The sequence below is a fragment of the Calonectris borealis genome, chromosome 1 (assembly GCF_964195595.1).
Source record: "Calonectris borealis chromosome 1, bCalBor7.hap1.2, whole genome shotgun sequence".
Classification (NCBI taxonomy): domain Eukaryota; kingdom Metazoa; phylum Chordata; class Aves; order Procellariiformes; family Procellariidae; genus Calonectris; species Calonectris borealis.
The window spans coordinates 101,525,948-101,545,491 of NC_134312.1; the positions used below are offsets into that span (position 1 = coordinate 101,525,948).

The window sequence follows — 19,544 nt, forward strand, 5'->3', positions numbered from 1 at the left end:
TGTGTGCTTTTTCTGCTTTGCTTTCTCCTGAACCCAGTTTAATATCTCTTACATACATGGCACTGCTGCTGACTTCACTGGGACAGTTGGATGGAGAGAAGTTCTGAATTAGATGCAGGATTAAGCTAAATATAGCTAAAGAAAAAATATGTTCTAGTTTTGTGTCCCATATCCTGTCATATTCAAACTTCAGTGAATTGCAAGTGTCTGATAATGCCAACTCCTCATTTTAAAAACCTGTAAACATCTTCTCCCCTTCATCATAGTTGGGACATGGATTACAGGCGCATTCACATCTGGTGTCCTTGTTAAGCATCAAGGAAACTATTACATAGTAATTGCAACATTTGACCAGAGAAATGTTATCACCCATTCTGCAGGAGCCCTGGGTGATGGAGCTTTAACCTCTTTTCTTTGTGCTTCTCTTTCAGCTTCTGATATGGCTGCGGAGCAGGGACAGATTCTTGTAATTGCCACTGCTGCTGTTGGTGGATTCACTCTCCTGGTCATCCTCACTTTGTTCTTCCTGATCACCGGGAGGTAATTAACACTACAGTGTTCTCATTCACTCAGGGTCAGTCTCATCAAAAACTAAGAATTTAAGAATAATAGTTAAGTCATTCACCACATTTTCAGTGCTAAAATAAGGGTTAGGCATAGTGGGGTGAATGTCCTCTTTGTTCAGCACTACTCACACTCACAGTTCTGTTGTGAGTGTTGGTTTTGGTAAAAACCCAGTTTGGAGAGCTAAGCAATTATGTGAAATCAGGAAACAGCATGGCTGTTTTTAAAATAAGTTTCTGGACCTCTTGCCTGCAGAGTGAGAATTTCAAAATACAGTGTACCTGCATCCTCTACGCTCTGACGTTAGGAGACAAAAAAAACAAAGAACCGCAGTATTTTTTACAAAATCTCGTAACTATCAATTGCAAAGCTTTGGAGGGTCTAACCTTAGGATTTTTGATGTCTTGGGGTTGGCAGTGTAGCTTGCTAAAGGCACTTGAATGGACATTTTTTATTACTCTTACTATATTAAATTTGTAGGAAAAATCATACACAATTATATATATATTTTATGTGCACATTTCTGCACCTATTAAGAGAAAATATAGGAACTATGTAGTGAAATTAAATTAAGGAAAACTTTACTCCAAAACACTAGAATGATTCTACTGCCTGTGATATCACTGGTGAACAGAAAATAGCTTCCTGAAGGCCCTGGTTTATTGCTTTTTAGCTTTTTTTTTTTAAATTGGATTGAAGATATCCCAATTAAATCTACATTACAGCAGTACTGTTGCACTGGCAGGGGAATTCACCAGTCTGGACAATGATTATTTTTTATAACTACCTTGATTCTTATACTTACAGTTCTTTTATGCAGTGCTGATTGCCCACCTTCCTTCAGTTGATGTGTTGCTAAGGATCAAATAATGACATTATGCAGATCGGATGAGAAAGCATTTTGATTTGCGTGGCCAGATGCCATGCTCAGTTACACACCGAAGGTTTTAAGGGAACTCACAAATTCTACTTGGACTTGCTAAAAAACGCACGTAGAGGTCGGACCATCAGTCCTTGCTGGAGCTGAGATTCCCACAGGCGTAGCTGCTTCCGTGGTGCCTTGGTTCCTTTTTCACTGAGCCTCCGGGTGTTCCCTGTGCGATTTCAGGACTTCGCCTGCTATCACCAGGAAGCAAAGCGGAATTTAAAAGGACAAAGACGTTATGTCCCCCTCTCCTCTGTGCGACACCAGTGGCACCGCAATGCTGCCACGGATCAAGAAGGCCTAAAACCTACAGACCGACACTCTGCAGAGGCCTGGGCCTCCGCGCAGAGGAGTCGGGCTCGTAGCTCCTGCAGTCACCTCGGGGGGGGGGGAGGGGGGCTCTGGCTCCTCTCCACCCTTTTCCCCTCTCCCTCCTTCCGACGCATAAAACAGCCGGTGGAAGAGCCTCCATGTGAGGAGGATTCTCCATGGAGTTTCCTCCTTACCTGGCTTGGGGACTGAAAAAATCCCGAGTTGGGGTAGGATTCCGCACTATTCCTGTCCTGGTTTAGAGCCTCTGTTTACCCTTAGAGAAAAGAAGTTACACTGACTCCTCTGAATGTGATAATGGTCATCACAGACGGGGCTGATACCAATAGACGGTGCTGCGCTTTCAGATTTGAAGATAAGTTTCTGTTTTGTTGGTATATCATTACCTCTAATTTGAAAAGAAAGTGAAGTCCTATCAGTGTAGGCCGGAGGTTTTAGTTGCAGTAACCAAATATGGCACTACAGTAGCTACCATTATGAGAATTAATGCTCTCTCCGCTAAGTAATAAAACCAGTTAAGTCTAACATTCTGTTGAAGTTAATGGGAGAAGTTAACATTGGAACATATTGTGACCTTAGATAATCTTAGAAGCTAAGTAAATATTCCTACGTTGACTACAAACACTGACAAACAGTAGGGTCTTTCAGAAGAGAGAGGAGTTATTCAGACAGAGACAAACTTTCAGAGAAAATGATTGTGTGGAATCCTTACATGGAATCCTGAAACATAACTCAAATTCTTCCTTTAGAAAAAACTCACTAATCTCAGGAATGAAAAAAAAAATGGAAATGGGTTTCTTTCTGTGTTTATTCCTCCTGTTTGCTAATGCTAAGGGTATCAGAGATTCTCTTAGCTTTCTAACATCTTACTCAATGGGACCATTTCAATTATGTAAGATATGAATTCATTTTGAAGTGCTGCTTAAATGCAGTGATAAGAGTGTATTCCACAGAATACAGAGCAAGAAAATTTTGAATAAATACTCAATTTACTCTAGGACTGGAGGCAAATTTCTGCGTGAAAAATGGCATTGGTACCCTACAGATGTGCTCTGCTTCACTGTTTAGAATTAGCAATTTGATGAGCTGTCGAGTCACAGGGCTGCTGATGAGTCTATTCATAGTGGAGAGGCTGGGTTCAATGAGCACCTGCCTCTGCACTTCGCTAAGTGATTATCCACCAAGAGCAAGCAGGAAGCACGGCTGGCAATCGCAGATAGAAAAATGAAAGCGACAGAGACTTCGAGGCGCAGGACATGCAGTGAGACGGGGGTCTTGGCTACATTCCAGGAAATGCGATGTTAAAGCTCAGTGTGATTTGTTCTTAGCATTACAGAAATTATGCCCCTCCGATTGTTCTGTAGGCAACAGGGCATGGGGAGCTGGAGCTGGAAGACTCCTCTGCTGCTGATTACTCACTGGCTTCTGTAGTCGAACTTTGGGGCCACATGCATACTTAGGAGGATTGGACAGGGTTAAAGCCTTGTTTCTTTGACTGTTCCCTTGGGCAGACGCTTTAAGCGTAAGAGCTCATGTTCAGTGTTCTTGGCTGTTGGCATCCTACAGACCAGTTGTCCAGGTCCTAAAAATGGCACTGGCATGCTTAGTGGTCCCAGCAATTGGTGTACAATCTGAAGGTTTCCACAGAAACTGAGAATCCACTGGTTGCTGTTTCCCTCCATAAGGGTACATAACATGACAGCTTCAGAAGTTTCTGCCCTTCGGGTGTTCGTCATCACCTCTGTAGCAATGAGTGAATTTGTGAGTGTTCCTACTCTGTTTCAGTAGTGTAAATGAAGCATTGAAATGAGGTGAGTTCACATATTTCTCATATCTCCATTGTTAGTATTTTACTGGATATGCTATCTATAATTACAGTTTATTTTATTTTATAAGGCTGGTAATGAACACACAGAGGCCAGTCATTTTTTTCAAGCTGGTCTTGGTACTGAATGTCTGTACACCAAAGCACACGTCCACATGCACTGCTGTTCTCCACTGGGATCAGTGCCCCAACAGCCCTTAGCCCTTAGCCTAGCCCTTAGCCCTTAGCCTAGCCCTTAGCCCAAAAGATTTCCCTCTAAATGATGCTTAGGCTGTTCACTGAGTGAGAAAGAGCTTTAAGACCAAGAGCAAATATTTTGTTTTTTCTTGACTGAAACAGTTGCTTCTATCATGTGACTCTCTAAATCAGCATTAACAGTCCTGCAGGTAGGCAGTGTTCAGGCTGGGGGAGATTTCATTACAGGGAACCTGAAAGCTTGCCATGTGGCAGTTTTCTCCAGCATACCCTTGCATTGTCAGGTAAGGTTGCTAACAATTCATGAACATCCACAGAGTTTTGTGCTGTTTGCCAAGGATTTGCAATTTTATAGCAATCATACAGGCTTATGCTAAATCATCATATTCACATAGCAGGCTACGTATTGTTTATCCTGTATGATAGCTGCTATCTTAGAAGAAATAATAAGTCAGTGCCTGGCTCAGACTGCACAGAGCTACTCAGGGAAAAAAAAAAGTGGTCCTGATGTGAAAAAATATTTTATTTTTTCATGAAGCACGGTGAAGTAGTGGAAACTATTATCTTAGGAAGAAAATGTGAGCTTTTTTGACTCACTTGGATATGGAAGTTAATAGGATAAGGTTTAATTAGCACAAACCAATGTATGAAAACAGGAATGCAGGGAAGTAATCATTTATTAAAGTATCAGGATTCTTTGGAGGAGTCAAACTTGGAAATAAAGTATTGCATCAAACTTGAACTTAAGTAGTCATTTTCATACTAATCATTCAATCATGATTTATTTTTATTTGTATCTAATCCGTATGTAGTTTTTCATGCATATTTCTGTCTTTAGATTCATAACTAAATATATATTCCAAATGCAAAGATTTTGGCTTTCATAAAAGCGCAGATAAAACTTAACGTACATTTATTTTATGCATGACAAGTATTTTAATTAAAACCTCACTTGTTTTTCTTAAAAGATGCCAGTGGTATATAAAGGCCAAAATGAAATCTGAAGAGAAAAGAAGGGCTCATTTGCAAAACGGACATTGTAAGTAGTTCAACACTGTGTTACATAATATATATATCATGTTTTAAATGAAGAATGTTCATTGTTTTCTGTACAGCTTTTGCCCTTGATGTTTTAATCTGGCCATTTGGATCACTCCTTATTGTCTGCACCATCAAGGGTGTTTATTTTTATTTGTATGTCCTCTTGAATAATTTCACTGAATTGACTCTACTGAACTCTAGTTAGTAAGGTTTTTTTGGTATTCTATTAATAATATTTAACAGTTTTTCAGGTATATTTCTTTGAATTCTCAGCTGGTCTGGACCATATTGAATTTCTGCCTCAAAATTCCTCTCTTGATGACTATGTGCCTTATTTGTATCCAGTTCTCTTTGGCTTTAGGGATCTACACTTCTAGCCACCCAAGAAATAAAAAGTGGAATGGGTTGCCTTCCCTCATGTTCCTGCTCACTGATCAGTACAGTGAGAGAAAATCCTGGCAATCTCTCATGGGCAGTATACTAGTTTATTTAGTTTAGTTTCGCTACTTAGTTTAAGCTACTAGCTTTACTGTTTTATGTTAGAGTAGCTATTTAAAGGTTATATTTATTCAAAGGGTATTATACAAAAGGTATTAAATTTTTTTATTGTCATTTTTTATAACATCCGTGGAAATACTATGATCAAGCCAGAAGCTAAGTCACCAGAAGTAAAATCCTTTTTCAGGTGACACCACTATATGCAGCCAAGTGGCTCTTTCTGTCAAGGAAAAGGGCACATTTCCCCATAAAGGATACTTCCTAGGAAGATTTGTTTGTCATTGGTTTCCAAACATGGTCAGAAAGGAAAGAAGACAAAAACCTTCCTGCTGGAGAGTTTGATATATGCCTCAGACCGTGACTGAATTTGAGAAAAGCCTCACTCAGTGTCTTTCAGGACAGGGTAAAGGATGACTGTATTTCATGTTGACACAAAGCTTCATCTCAGAGGCTTCTCATTCATTGGCAGTTATCTCAGCATCAGACTTGAGGGGGCAAGTCTCTACTCATGTATGTGCTCTGTAGAGCCAAGGATAAAGAGGAATTACTGTGATTTACCCCAGCAGTTAAGACTGTATTGCCAACAATACTCCCTCCTTTACACTGAGCACTCAGCGCCTCCATAAGAAGTACCTTCTTCGTGCTAGCAGCAGTCTTTATCTGACTGCTGACTACCTATAGATTTGGTATCCACCATCTCAATTTGAAACAATATGTGGGGCTGTGCAGTCTCTGCTGAGATCAGTATAAGGGTGACCTCTCCTAGACTGGCTGAAGCTGTTTTAAAAAAAGCTCCGTTGCAAAACCTGCACTGGTTAGCATTGCCCATTCCTGTTCCCAGATTTGTCATGTCCACATCCTTTACATCCTATGCTTCTGCTGTGTGCTGAAGAAAACCATCTCCTGTTCATCCTTCCTCTCTCCCTTGGTAGCTCGGTGTGAGTCAGAGGAAGATTTCAAGAAAAAAACTCTTTGAAGGGAGTTAGAAAGGGGTCCATGATCTTGCTGACAATGTGACATCCCATAATGTCTGGTGTCCTCCCCATTCCTGTATGGTGTGTGTACTCCATCGGCAGTGGTCCAAATGGCTGTTGCACACTACTTAATGAAGCCCAGCCACATTCATGTATCCTGAACATGTGTTCTTCACCTAATGCATTCAGACTCATCAGATAATGAGCTGCTTTTGACTCAGCTACTAGGTGATAAGAGGAAGAATGGTGAGAGGTACTTAATTCTTTTAAAAGAGATTCTCCGGACCCAGCTGCAGTACCCTCCTCTTATCCTGATAAGTTGATGCATTATCTATATCAACTTCTGTTAATGAATTGAAAGTTTTCCAGAACTTAATCACCACATGGCAGCAGCCGAAAAAAATTCCCATCCAGATACTCTGAGAGGAACAACATAAGTTCTTGGACATGCCATACTCAAGAACATGAGGGATATTAGCCATGCCAGAAAATGATGGCTTGCTGGAGCCTGCCAAAGCAATCTGGCACCAACCAACTATTGTCATGGCCATCTCGAAGGAAGCAGACAGAAAATATTGAAGCCTTGTAAATGGATTTGGATATTTTTGTTCTCGTCTTGCACCTGGCTCTCTGGTTGTTCAAGCTGATCAGAAGAGAACAAAGCAGCACAGTCCTCCAGGACCCATCCTCAGAGAAAAGGATCTCAAAGATTGGACCTGTTTGGCAAAAGGAATGTTCAGCCATCCACCCTTAAATGAAAGGAGTGAATTAGAAAGCACTGTTTTCAAAATAAAGGACAGATTGCCTAAATTGCTCAAAGAGCAGCAAAGGAGAATATAAACTGCTTTGGCAGTAATCGCTATTAGCCTTCAGGATCTGCTTTTCCCCATATCTTTGAGCCCTCACTCGCTGTCTCTGTAGACACCCTTTTAAGTGACCAGCTCAGAGCTCATGTTTTCTTTCATGACTTGCTGCATTTTCCAGATTTACCAGCTGTACTTGAAGCATTCCTTAAGGATGTGAGCTAAGTGACTCCAAGGAGCCTCTTCAGACTAAAATACTAAATAGCATTTGGAAAGAAAATGCTTACAATAAAAAAAAAAATCAAATGTACTTTATCTTACCCAAAGTAGCATTTTCCTTAAAACTTAGCGAAGGCTGTTATTTTTATCTAAGGAGAAGTTTCCAAACCTTTGTTGTCCTCTTAATTTTCCTGCCTCCATCTCAGGAAATGCTTGTGTTCAGCTGGGACAGACACAAAACAGAGTAAGAGTTTGACACTCTCTTATCAGTTGAATAGTAAAGACTGAGTTTTCTAAAGGCCTTTGACTTTTTGTTCCTGTGGGACAGGATAAACTCAGGGACCTGTGTAGCCCAGCAAACATGACAGTAGCTAGAGGTATAAATAACATTCAGAGAACCTAATACCCATATTTCCTCCGTTCTTTACACTAACACTGTTTATCAATTATCATTGCAAGCTGAAAGGATGTTTGATGTAACAATGCACTGCAGCAATCTTGAAGAATTATCCAGGCTTTCAGTCACCCCGAACATCTCAGGAGATTTGAGCAGGGTCCAGCAGGACCTTGCTTACAGTTTCAGCCAGTACTTTTGAATGCTTTTGCTGGTGTTGGGTTGGCAGAGGCTTATCCTCTGTCTATGGAGTTGTAACACCCAGGTCTTTAATGTCTCAGAAGCCTAAAAAAGCCACTTGAAGGATAAGAGGAAATGCTTAAGTCTGTGCCCTGTCAATCTTTGAAAGCCCTGGTGCTGCCAGCAAATGGGGACAACTCACGTGCATTCTGCAGTTGGTTTCTGTGAAATCAGTAGCGAGCATTAGTAATTTTGGGTCATTATCCTCTTCTGTTGGGTTCTGGAACTTTAAATGTGGAAGATTTAATACATTATTTCCAATCCTTTCAGTTGTCTAGTCAACCAAAAAAAAAAAAGAGAAAACCATATTGTTACAGTGTGTGAATGTCAAAGAATGCTTGATTCCTAGTATTCTCTCTTTTTTGCAGTACGTTTCCCAGGAATCAAAACATATATTGATCCAGACACGTATGAAGACCCATCTCTTGCTGTCCATGAGTTTGCAAAGGAGATAGATCCTTCAAGAATTCGTATTGAGAGAGTTATTGGGGCAGGTAAAACCACTTTAAAAAATGTCTAGGCACGAATAGGCTGCTTTTCTCAAGTCACCATGATAATGCAAGTGGTCAAGTATAGTACAAAATGTGGGCATATTTCTCTGATAGCACCAGTTCACTTTGAAGTGTGGTGTACATGAGGTATTCTATTTGGCTAATATTCCAAATGTGGGTATATTCAAATAAAGAGTTCTTGAGAGGCAGATTCTCCAAAGTGATATGTTTATCCCGAACCTTTTTCAAGGCTTTATCAATTTTTTGGGTAGGGTTGGTTTTGGGGTTTTTTTTTGCTGGTTTGGGGGTTTTTTTTTTGCTTCGTTCCAAATGTACTCAGAACACTGTGTCACTCAGCATTTGCCATAGTTAGTGTCACATATTCTCTGTCACTGAGGGGGAGATTAGATCAGAATCTCTTTCTGGGGGAAGATACGATCAGAATACAGAAGACTGAGCAAAAAGTATTCTCAAATAGAAAATAGGAGGAGTACAAGAGGGAAAAGGAGAGGCTGGCTTGGGACAGGACTTCCTGTAGCTGTGTGGAGAAGGATCATTGGCAGAGAAGTCAAAGAGGAAGCTCTGATGAGAAGGTGTAGACAGTATAAAAGGTGACGTAGATCTGGGAAGCAGGATGAATGGGAAAAATAGCTGCAGGTTCTCCTCTTACATCCCTGTTTGTCCAAGTGTGTGGTGGGGGAAGAGAGGAATTACATCTGAACAATTGTTTTAGACCCTGTTCTCGTCTATGGAGTTTACCTTCAGTTGAGAACATCTCATTGGGCATGAAGGCTATTTCGCAGCAGTTTGAAAATGAGTTTCAGAAGCTCCTGTATGTATATTGGTCTTTTTTTCTAAGGGAGATAACATGCCCCTTGTGTTTTCAGGGATCTTACACTTTGCTAATGTGCTATGTTTATAGGCATGTCTATTCTGTGCATTAAGCGTTATCCCCTTGTCTTATCTTTGGTTTAATTGTCAGGTTTTGCTACTGAGGAAAATGCTGTGCAAGTGTTCCCATGCATTCACTTTCGGAAAGCCTTTGCAGAGGTGAAGGCTCATGGCTGCTGTCTAGAGTACACTAGAGGTCCTGATGGCAGCTCAGTGGTGACAGAAAATACACCTTTGTGGTTAACACCACAAAAGTTAAATACTTGAAAAGATCAGAGTCTTGTAAAACCATTTCTTGTAACTTGTGTTCTGACTCTCTCGGGCAGACAGCATTTCATGTTGACCAGGTCCTGAGATTGTTTGCTCTCTGTTTTACCCAGTTGTAGTTTACTGAGGACTTAGAGAGACAAGGCTAGAAAAGGGCCTTACAAAGTTACCTAACTAGTGGATCTCAATGCAGGGCTTGTGACCAACACATCATTCAGAAGGCCCACTGACATTTCTTACAGTTATAACAAATTAAAACAAAAAAAACTGACAAGGAGAGTCTGAAGTTCCTGTGGTGCATTACATCCTCTGTGTTGTTACCTGCACACTGTCAATGGCTGGGGAGCATTAATCATTTCTCAGCCCCAACAGAAAGAGAAGATGGGAGAGCTAAGGGTCTGTGTCAGAAATTTTGATGAACATAGGAACAGATCCTGAGCTCTAATTCCAGCTCTGAAATTTAATTTCTTCCTGTGAAAGACATTAACACAATACCTCTCTTCAGTTTACACAATATGGTTATTTCTCTGTGTCCTTAAGATATTATGAGTGACCGAGTTTTGTAAATTGCTGTCTTAAAGGTACTTGTAATACTGACTACACACATGTTTTGTCTTCATCTCACTGTAATTTTATTTCAGTAGCAATAATTAGTATGTTCCATACTCAATGCCTATCTTTGAGCTATCCATTCTGGGCTTTCTTCAACAATGCTGTTTTATTACTTACTAAGTAAATGGCAACATACAAATGCTTTCTTTTTGCCTTATATACTTTCTCTAATTTTAATACCGTCAAGAAGAAAATAAAATAATTCAAAGTACAACAGGCTGCAAAAATCAGAGTTACGTCTTGTAGAAGGGGGTCAGTGGAAAAAAAATTCTTTTAATTTGCTCATAGTGAGCCCACCAAAGAACTCATGCTAGCAAGTATTGTCAGGAAAATTACTATCAGAAGACATAATTCACTGTGATCCTTCTTTTTTATCTTTGTTTCATATATCTTAGTCACTCAAGAAAGGAGAGTTATTTTTCAGTTGAGATCCCTCATTTTACAATATGTTACTACACTGATAGCGATGGAAATGTCTCCAGTGTTGCTAAAAAGTGTTTTATGCACTAGAAAATGTCATGCAAATAATATAACGGAAATAAAACCTGGTCTGTTAACAAACACGGGAGAGAAAGTATCGACCTGAAAGTAAGAGAGAAAATTCTGTTTCACACTGTAGTCCATATCACTAGAGTACTTTAGAGTTTACCTGATTGCTTAAGCTAGATATTATGTAGCTGGCACTGTGCACCATTGGAATTATGAGCTTGAGAGAGCTCCCAGAGGGCTGACTTCTGCAGAAAACATTCTATCTGATTTCTTTTATTTCTTCCTTTTCTTCAGACATACTATAGATATTGATGTCTTAGATTATAAAGCATATTGAACTACATTCAGCACTGGTATAACTGCTGATTTCAAAGGAGTTGAATACGACAGACAAGGATTGAGTTTATTGATCTTAGTTCAGATGAAAATTGTGTCCTTATTCTCAACTTAATTCATTTATGAAAATTCTTTACTCAGCTTCTCTCTCCCTTTTCTTGTATGCATGGGAGTGAACTTTTGCCTGCTTTGACATATTTTATTTTTATATTTTTTATCTTCTAAAATTACTTGGGTAATCTGCCATCTTCAAAGATATTTGCCTAGCAGGACTTGCAAACTGGTTGCAATGAAATTTAAATCCATTTCCATGCAGGCAAGATACAGGTTAAATACCATGCCTGAGGCATGGAGCGTACAAATTCTCACAGAGTTCTTTGATAGCTGCTAGGGGACATAACATACCATTATAATTCACAGCAGTCCTAAAACTTTCTTTATGCCTTCTCTCTGATTCTGTATGAAACATTGCAACCAGATATAAAATGGATTTCTTATCATAGGAGAATTACTTTTAAAAGATGTTTAAATTTTTCACCTAAGTGAAACAAAAAATTAAAATCTTCTACAAAATAAAACATTAAAATCTTTTAAGAAGGGAATTAGTAGATGCATTTCTTAAATTTGTTTTATTTGAACGTTTTATTTTGAGCAATGATTTTCATTTTGAATTTCTCTAACTTTAAAAAACAAACATTATTTCTATTCAAGAACTAAAAGTTTTCATTTTGAAAATGTCAAAGTGGAACATTGCAAATATTTGAAATAATTTTTCTAGCATTTCTGGTCAGGAAATTTTTAAAACTGATCTTTTCCTGAAAGCAGCTTCCAATTTGGTTTTTCAATGGAAAAAGTCATGATCAAAAGCTCTTGACAATTCACTAGCTGCAGTGCAGATGGCTTTGACACTCAAGGCAAGTATTATTTCTAGTTTCTTTTTTTCAGCTTACCTAACTCTGTACCCAAGTTATCTTTTGAAATATTTGATAATTATAATCTTGGATGATGTGAATTGGTAATGTACATTATAGTATTTGCTGCTGAGGAATCTATCTGAGGATGATACCATCACATCAGAAGTAGTATTTTCAACTAAAGCTACTGATTATCTCATTTGTGATTACAGCACTGTTAAAAGTTAAAATCTCCTAACCGCTCTACTTACCTCAGATACATATATACTATAGGTTTGAAAAACAAAGTCTTCCTATTTATTTTGTCCTATACTTCAGTCTCTGCTCAGAAGTGCAAAATCTAAGAGCCCCTGAGTCTACTTACCTACTTACGCTCTGTTGTACAGGTACATCTGAATGTTGCACAAGACATTGGGCTTTCTCTGCAAACATGTCATACAGACAATTTGGTCTGCTCCTTTGGTGCCAAGTACTCGTAACATAAGGGTAGTACTAAGTGATGTAAAAAAGAGAGCAAATATCTAAAATTGTTGCTTACACACTGACTGCTCCACATAATGATGTTTTTCCATCAGATACTAAAAACAGGTTCTGAGAAGGTGGCAATGAATGGTCAAATTGAAAAAGTAACAAGATCTTCAAGCAGATTGGAAAATAGCCTTTAGTAGTTACAAAGTTCAAGATGACGCTTGGCCTGCAACATCTAAGACATCATAGCCAAAGTAAAAAGAGAATGCCTATACATTTAGTTGTAGATTTAATAAACATTCCTATTGCAAGTTCATATCATTAGGCAGATAATAATAGGAAATGCAAAGCAGCAACAGTTTAAGAAAGGATGTTGAGCTCGCGAGATTATTTTGAGAAAAAATGTATTAGTGCAATGTCTTGTTAAAATCCTTTTTTCAGTCCTCCTAGTGGACATTTCCTGAGCTGATGTTTTTGAATGGAGCTAGTTAATTGAAACTTTGATCTCAGCTCTCCCAGTCTTCCCCTCTGGCATGCTTTTGGTGTTCCAGTATATCTGCAAACTCTCTGAATTACTATCCTTCCTCCTGGTGCTTTGGTGAAAATAAAACAAGTAAAATACAGACTTTGCAAAGTCCTTTCTAAATTATTCATGCTTTACTTACTCCACGTGTAGACGCAAGAGATCTGCATTAAAGGAACAATATCTGCACGCGAGAGATCTGTATTAAATTAACAATATCTGCACATAAATCCAGATTCAAGATGGATATGTAGTCAGGTTGCTTCCCCTGAGTGGCTTCCCATCATCTCCTACCTTACATCTGGTTCATCTGAGAAAAAAAATCTTTTGTAGACCTTTTGATTGAGTGAAAGATTATCCAGGTTAATAGCTCTTAATGGTCTCTTTTGTTAGTCTTCAAATAACTTTTGCTGATATCATCAACCAAATAAACAGGTATTAATGAACTTTACATTCTAGCAATACTTACTGTTTAAATGGTGAAATTGATTAGTCCATTCCCTTTTATCCACTACTTATGACAAAGTTTTACTATTGTTTATTTTGATATTGTATATTCTTAGATTCAAAACTCTTGGCCGAGGTTTTTTTTTTATCACTAGTATTAAATATTCCATGAGAACTCCCATTGGTTCATTACAAAGATCACTGGGTGCCTTTTTGCCAGTTCCCACAATTTGCCATCTATTCATTGCTGTAGATTTTCTTCAGATGGTCTCTTTCAGCCACTCTTCATATTGAGCTTGCTGCACCTACTGACATGTTATCATATCATTTGATTTTGTCCTGTCCATGACACTTTCTTCTGCCCCATCACTTCTTACTCTTTGGTTTGCTTCAGCACCTCTTCATGGAAGGAATTCCCAGAGGTACTTTGTCAAGTCTGTCTTAAAAGTTACAATTATCTTCTTATTTTCTTTGTTAAAATGTTGAAACTCAAGGAAGAGGCCAACTCTTTATTTTGCACAGAGAGTACACTATATTCTTTTTATAATCTAAATCTTCTGCCAGTTCTTCCACAGGTCTGATGACTAAAACTGGGGAAAATGAGTTGAGCTGTATTTGGTGCTGTGACCTTTCAGTTCTATCAACAGCAACTGTCTGTGTTGCAAGACATTTGTTTTGATCCCATGTCATAATACCAGACTGCAAATCAGACTTTTAAGCAACTGACTATTCCTGTTTCATTTTAAATAACACATATGTTATGACTGAATGAGAAAAGGCATGCGTGGTTTGCACAGGGTAAGTTTCTAGACTGCTCAATTAGCTTCTTTTTGTATAACATACAGTAAACGTGTTGGGTTCATATCATTAAACCAGGGATTATTTACACTTTATTAAAACTGAACAATGAGCTCTATCTTTTCCTCTAGTTATCACCAGTTTTTTCCCTGCAGCAAGGAAAGATGTCGACTTCATTGACATCTGGCTCTCAGCTTCTACTTATTACACATGCAGTCATGAACTTTTACTGCTGCAGGGTCAACATTTGTCTTGTTTATCTTCAAACTTGAGCAATGAGACTTAGATTCTTAGATTTTAAAAATCCCTTTTGTTGAATACATTCACCTTTGACTTTAAAAACATTCAAAATTCTTTATCTGAACAAAAGTGTAGAAAAAATACTCTGGGATGAAGTCCTGTCAAACTCTTCCTCAGTGTAAATAGTTCAATGCTTTAAATTATATCACTGATCTCCATCTAGTCTAAACCAGAACTAGAAGTTATAACACATACCTTAGGTTTCTAAATGTAGTAACTGTCTGTTCTGTGAGCTGATGATCACTTACTGTCTGTTTGACATCATGTCACAAAAAAATTGCTGTTAGTCTTTATGTTCACCAGTTTATCAATACCAATATCCAAGGGGAGTGAAATTTCTTTCTACCTGTACAAATCATGCATCCAAAAAAGGGAAAAGAAACAGGTCAGGGAGAAGACACGATGTTCCTTCTCCTGCTTTGGAAGATGTATAGATAATAAATCTTGGGATTGTAAGTAAGTCCTTCACTTGACTCCTTCAGTTTAATTCATTTCAAAACACTTAATGAACAGCCCTTTACAGTCCCTGAGGTATGAATGCCATTATTTCTGAAATTCTGAAGTTGTAGTACTCTTGTATAATCTTATAATAGCAAAACTATTTATTCTATAACCTGTACTTTCCAAAATACTCTCAAAAATGAGATTTTGCAGTTCTACAGATTTATTTATCATGAAATCTCTTTAAAATTTGAATATTAAGGCTCTAGTATTTTTGCTTTTCACTGTTTCATCGAGAGAAAGAAATTGGAAAATTTTTTTATTTTAGGCATTTAAGTTTGAAAAGCCAGTAAGATGCAATAAGGTCATGGCTTTAGAGATGCATTCTAGCACTGCTGGGTGTGTCACAGAATAGAAGATTGATATACCATGTCTCCTTCAAAACATTCAGGTTTCATGACTTTGTTTTATGGTAGGACTTTAGAAGTCCAAATTAGCTACTACTTTTTCAGTGGCACTAGTCAGGCAAATAAACTTTTAAGGAGAGCCTTCTAAGAGCTAATGGGGCAAAATCGTACAAGAAAATCCCTACCCAACTTTCCCTTTTGTCAAAAGATTCTCAGAGCATTAGTCTGATGACATATATTTTCACACATATGCACACATCTTCAAGGAAGCACATGCTTTGATTTATTTTAAAAAATTAGGAGAAATAAAACAAATGGGTTTTTTGGGTAGAAAGAAGACCTAGGACACTTGGCTTTTGTTAGCCGTTTAAGAAGCTTCTAGTTTATTCAGAGGTTATGTTCAGCATCTGTTAATTGTACTCTTGCACTCGATGATGTCTCTGTTTTGACGTGAAAGACAAGCTATGAAATTGTTTTTTTAATCCCTCCACTCTTCCTGGATCTTATTGGCTAATAAAACCTTGTTTTATTTTAGTGGAAGCAACAGAACCTAATAAAATAAAAGCTGTATGACAATATCCATTCTAATCCTATAACATCAGGGAATTACAATTTTCTGAAGTGAAGCTTCTGTCTTTAAGGCCTCTCTCTTCTAGATTCGGTTCATGTCTGAAGACACAGTTACAGGATAGAGCTCTCCTATTTGTTTTCTGTTGTTCTGTCCTTAAGGTTTAAGGAAAACTAACTCACTCAATGGATGGGGTAACAAATTATTTCCTCCAGTTAAATATATATCTGTTTATGACTTGTTTTTTGTTTTTCAACAGTTCTGATTCCAAAATGACTGGCGTAGAGAATTTACTTTTGCTATGGAAGTACCCTGCACTGAAAAGTGCTTTGAAATATTTTCGTGAACATTGTTTTTCATTTACTGAATTATGACCCATTGAAAACTGACCTGCAGGCATATTTGGTAGGGGCTTTAAATAACTTTTGAGTGGCTTCAAGATCAAAGGAAAGTTGTGATTTCCAGACAAACTTAATTAGTAAATGTGTAAAGGGAATGCAAGGAGACATGCATTCTTCAAAGGCCCTTATATACACAGGAAAACAACAGGTGAAGCAAGCTTTGAGATTCCTCTCGTTATGCAACTCAGTCCTGATTTGCTGAAACTGTTGGCCTTTGACTGTCTGAACAGTGAAATATGTAATTAATTTCAAGTAGGTGTGTAAGTCCATTTAATTAAATCTTGTGCAAGTGCTTTTCTAGGGCATAATAGCGTTAAGTACATTTTAAATGCTTTCTACAATTGGAGGATAGTCAGGTATTCCGATATTCTCATGGCATTTCTTTTCATATAGGTCTTAGTGCATGACACCCCTATAGAGAGATATTGCTATAAATACATATTTTAGATAGATAGATATTTTGTCATCATTAGAATTAAAATCTAAGTGTCATTACATTCCTCCCTCATAGCATGCTCAATTATATCACAAACATATTGATATCAAAGTTCAGTCTCAAAGTGTCTCAAAGATGAACCACACTGTGGAGGGCAGATGGTTTAGCTGTTGCAGTGAAAGTACAAGTCCCCATGATCTCATGGTGTGGCACAATGGAAAGGTGATTATTTGTTGTGCAGTAATGATGAATATTTTGCTTTTCTGGGATGTGATGAAACTTGGGATTTTGAATATCCCATCCATTATTTCTCCATCCACTTCTACGGGATGTGTGAGTTTCTTGAATATTTTTGTATTCTTGTTTCACTGACAACTACGAATAACTCTAAACTATCAAAAAAGGCAGCTTTTAAGACAGCTATTGAAGGTTATTTTGAAAAATAAGGTGTTCAAGTTCAGCAATACATTCTTCAGGCACTGTGAATGATCTAACAAATATTTTATCTATTTAAGGTGAGTTTGGAGAAGTATGCAGTGGACGTCTGAAGACACCAGGAAAAAGAGAGATACCTGTTGCAATTAAAACTCTAAAAGGCGGCTATGTGGACAGGCAGAGAAGAGATTTCCTGAGAGAAGCTAGTATCATGGGGCAATTTGATCACCCAAATATAATTCGCCTTGAAGGAGTTGTTACAAAAAGTAAGTTATTATTAATAGCTTTTTGTTGTTTTTCCCATTCTATGTGATTCATATCAAAATTAAGCATTACTTCCACATTCAATATGAATTGCAATTCTCAGAAATTATCCAAATCATAAAGTGCAGCAGAAACTGCAGAGTTTGGGACCATAATAGGAAATTCATAGCCTATCTGTTTTCAATTAGAAATGGTTTATTTTTGTTTTTTAATAAAAATCCTCCTCATTCAAATAAAGTCTTTACAGGTTCTCATGAAATAGCACTGTAGAATTTGCTTATAGGCAAGTGGAATAAGTAGAGAAACCCATAAATGTAACTGAGTTGACAATGAAGTCAAATCATCGTGTCAGGTAGCAGCTATGGTCTTCTTTTCCCACGAGCACTCACTCTTTATTTGGTTGTGTTTTACGGATTTAGGTACCCGAAGAGATCAGTTTCCTATTTTAAAGAAATAAAATGTAAACTCTTTTAAACTTATTGTACACTTGCAAATGATTCACTAAAACTCCAGAACAATCTATGAAATGTCTTACTCTTTATAGCTATTGCAGCTGCCAAGAGATATCCCTTGCCTCTGAAATCTAGCATTTTTAGCGGGGTTGTGGGCTTTTCTGAAATATCTAGTTATCATTTAAATATTAAGTAAAAGTCTTATTAACATGCATGTAATTTCTTTAATGCCAACTTTTTGCAGTAATTAAAAAACTCATAAGGTATACTCTTCTCAAAATTAATTGTTGCCTCAACTGAGCCATATTGTTTGCTGATTTGCAGTACTTATATTTTTCTTTTAAAAATCAAGTGTTGTGTGTATAAAACAATGATGTCCTCTTACCATCACAGTAAATACCATTAAAATGTTATGAATATTTCCTGGTTTCACCTTGTTACAATATCAAAAGCTATGTTTGGAAAACACAACATACTAGAACAAAGAGAAAATTATAGCTCCTGAACTCCTGTCATTGGAATGGGATTTGAATAGGTTTATGGGATGACCTTGTTCAAATCTGTCTCTCTGTGGTTCTAAATTAAGATGAAAAGGATCTTTTTTTTTCTTCTCACAGTATTGCAAGGATAAATTCATTATAATTTAGGAATGTTTGGTTACTAGATTAACAGAATCCATTACATTGCAGATTTCTGGAAAGATATGGCTTAGTCTCCTCCATTGGTCTCCCATCAGTAACTGCTCTGCTGACAACAAACAAGAACATGAGTTAACACTGGCTGAGCAGCATTGGAGATCTTTGTCAAGAGATGTAAATATGTAGGAACTTAATTGACTTTAGCTCCTTGCTTCATAATGAGTGGTATAGCAGCAATTAAATTCCACCAGTCTTCACCAACATGGGCAGTTTATGAACCACTATCACGGGTATGACTAGGATCCACGTGGTGGATCTAGTCATGTATGTCTCATTTCTGGAAAAGGTTATGGCTGTGATTTACGAACATTGTTTGAATCCGATTAGATGTGCAGACAGAGTGCAGTATAATGTTCTTGGCAATGGCATGATTGTTTAATCTTTGCCAAATTTATAAATTTTCTTTCTGTAATGTCTCATCACCAGTCTAGAGAGAAATGAAGATTGCATTAAGAAAAAAGAAACAAACAGATAAATCAGTGCTCCAACATTAGAGTATTTGTTCCTGTTCTACAGGAAAAGTGATTATAGACAATCCTAAGTCAAGAAGTCATTGTTATCAGTTCTGCTCTTCTCTAAGGAGTCAACAAACTTAATTATTGTTTTTGGAATGTTTGCTTAGAGGTAATATAAAAATAGTAGGTGTTACTGTTATAGTCACACTGTCCTATAAAAATACGCATCTCTCTCAGATATAAAATAAGTAGAGAAAGTTTGAAAGAAAACATTTTTGGGTCAGGCAGGTTTAAAAAAAACCCCAAACAATTATACAGCAATAATTATAGAATGAAAAACATCCATGAGTTATCAACAAATTTCACCCTAAAGCATGGAAAGTGCAAGTTATATAAAGTGTAAAGGACAAAGTTGTGCCGTACTGCTCTGCTGCAGGGAAGAA

General features: G+C 37.6%; 1 protein-coding gene across 3 annotated transcripts in view; it reads left to right on the forward strand.

Annotated features, from left to right (window-relative positions):
- The window catches only part of EPHA6 (EPH receptor A6), a 515,739-nt gene that overhangs the window by 389,970 nt on the left and 106,225 nt on the right, over window positions 1-19,544 (forward strand). For all 3 annotated transcript variants that reach the window (XM_075169512.1, XM_075169520.1, XM_075169531.1), the window contains 4 exons: window positions 432-540; window positions 4,808-4,878; window positions 8,377-8,502; window positions 17,313-17,498. In XM_075169512.1, the coding sequence (XP_075025613.1) occupies window positions 432-540; window positions 4,808-4,878; window positions 8,377-8,502; window positions 17,313-17,498 (492 nt within the window). The remainder of the gene's footprint in view (window positions 1-431; window positions 541-4,807; window positions 4,879-8,376; window positions 8,503-17,312; window positions 17,499-19,544) is intronic.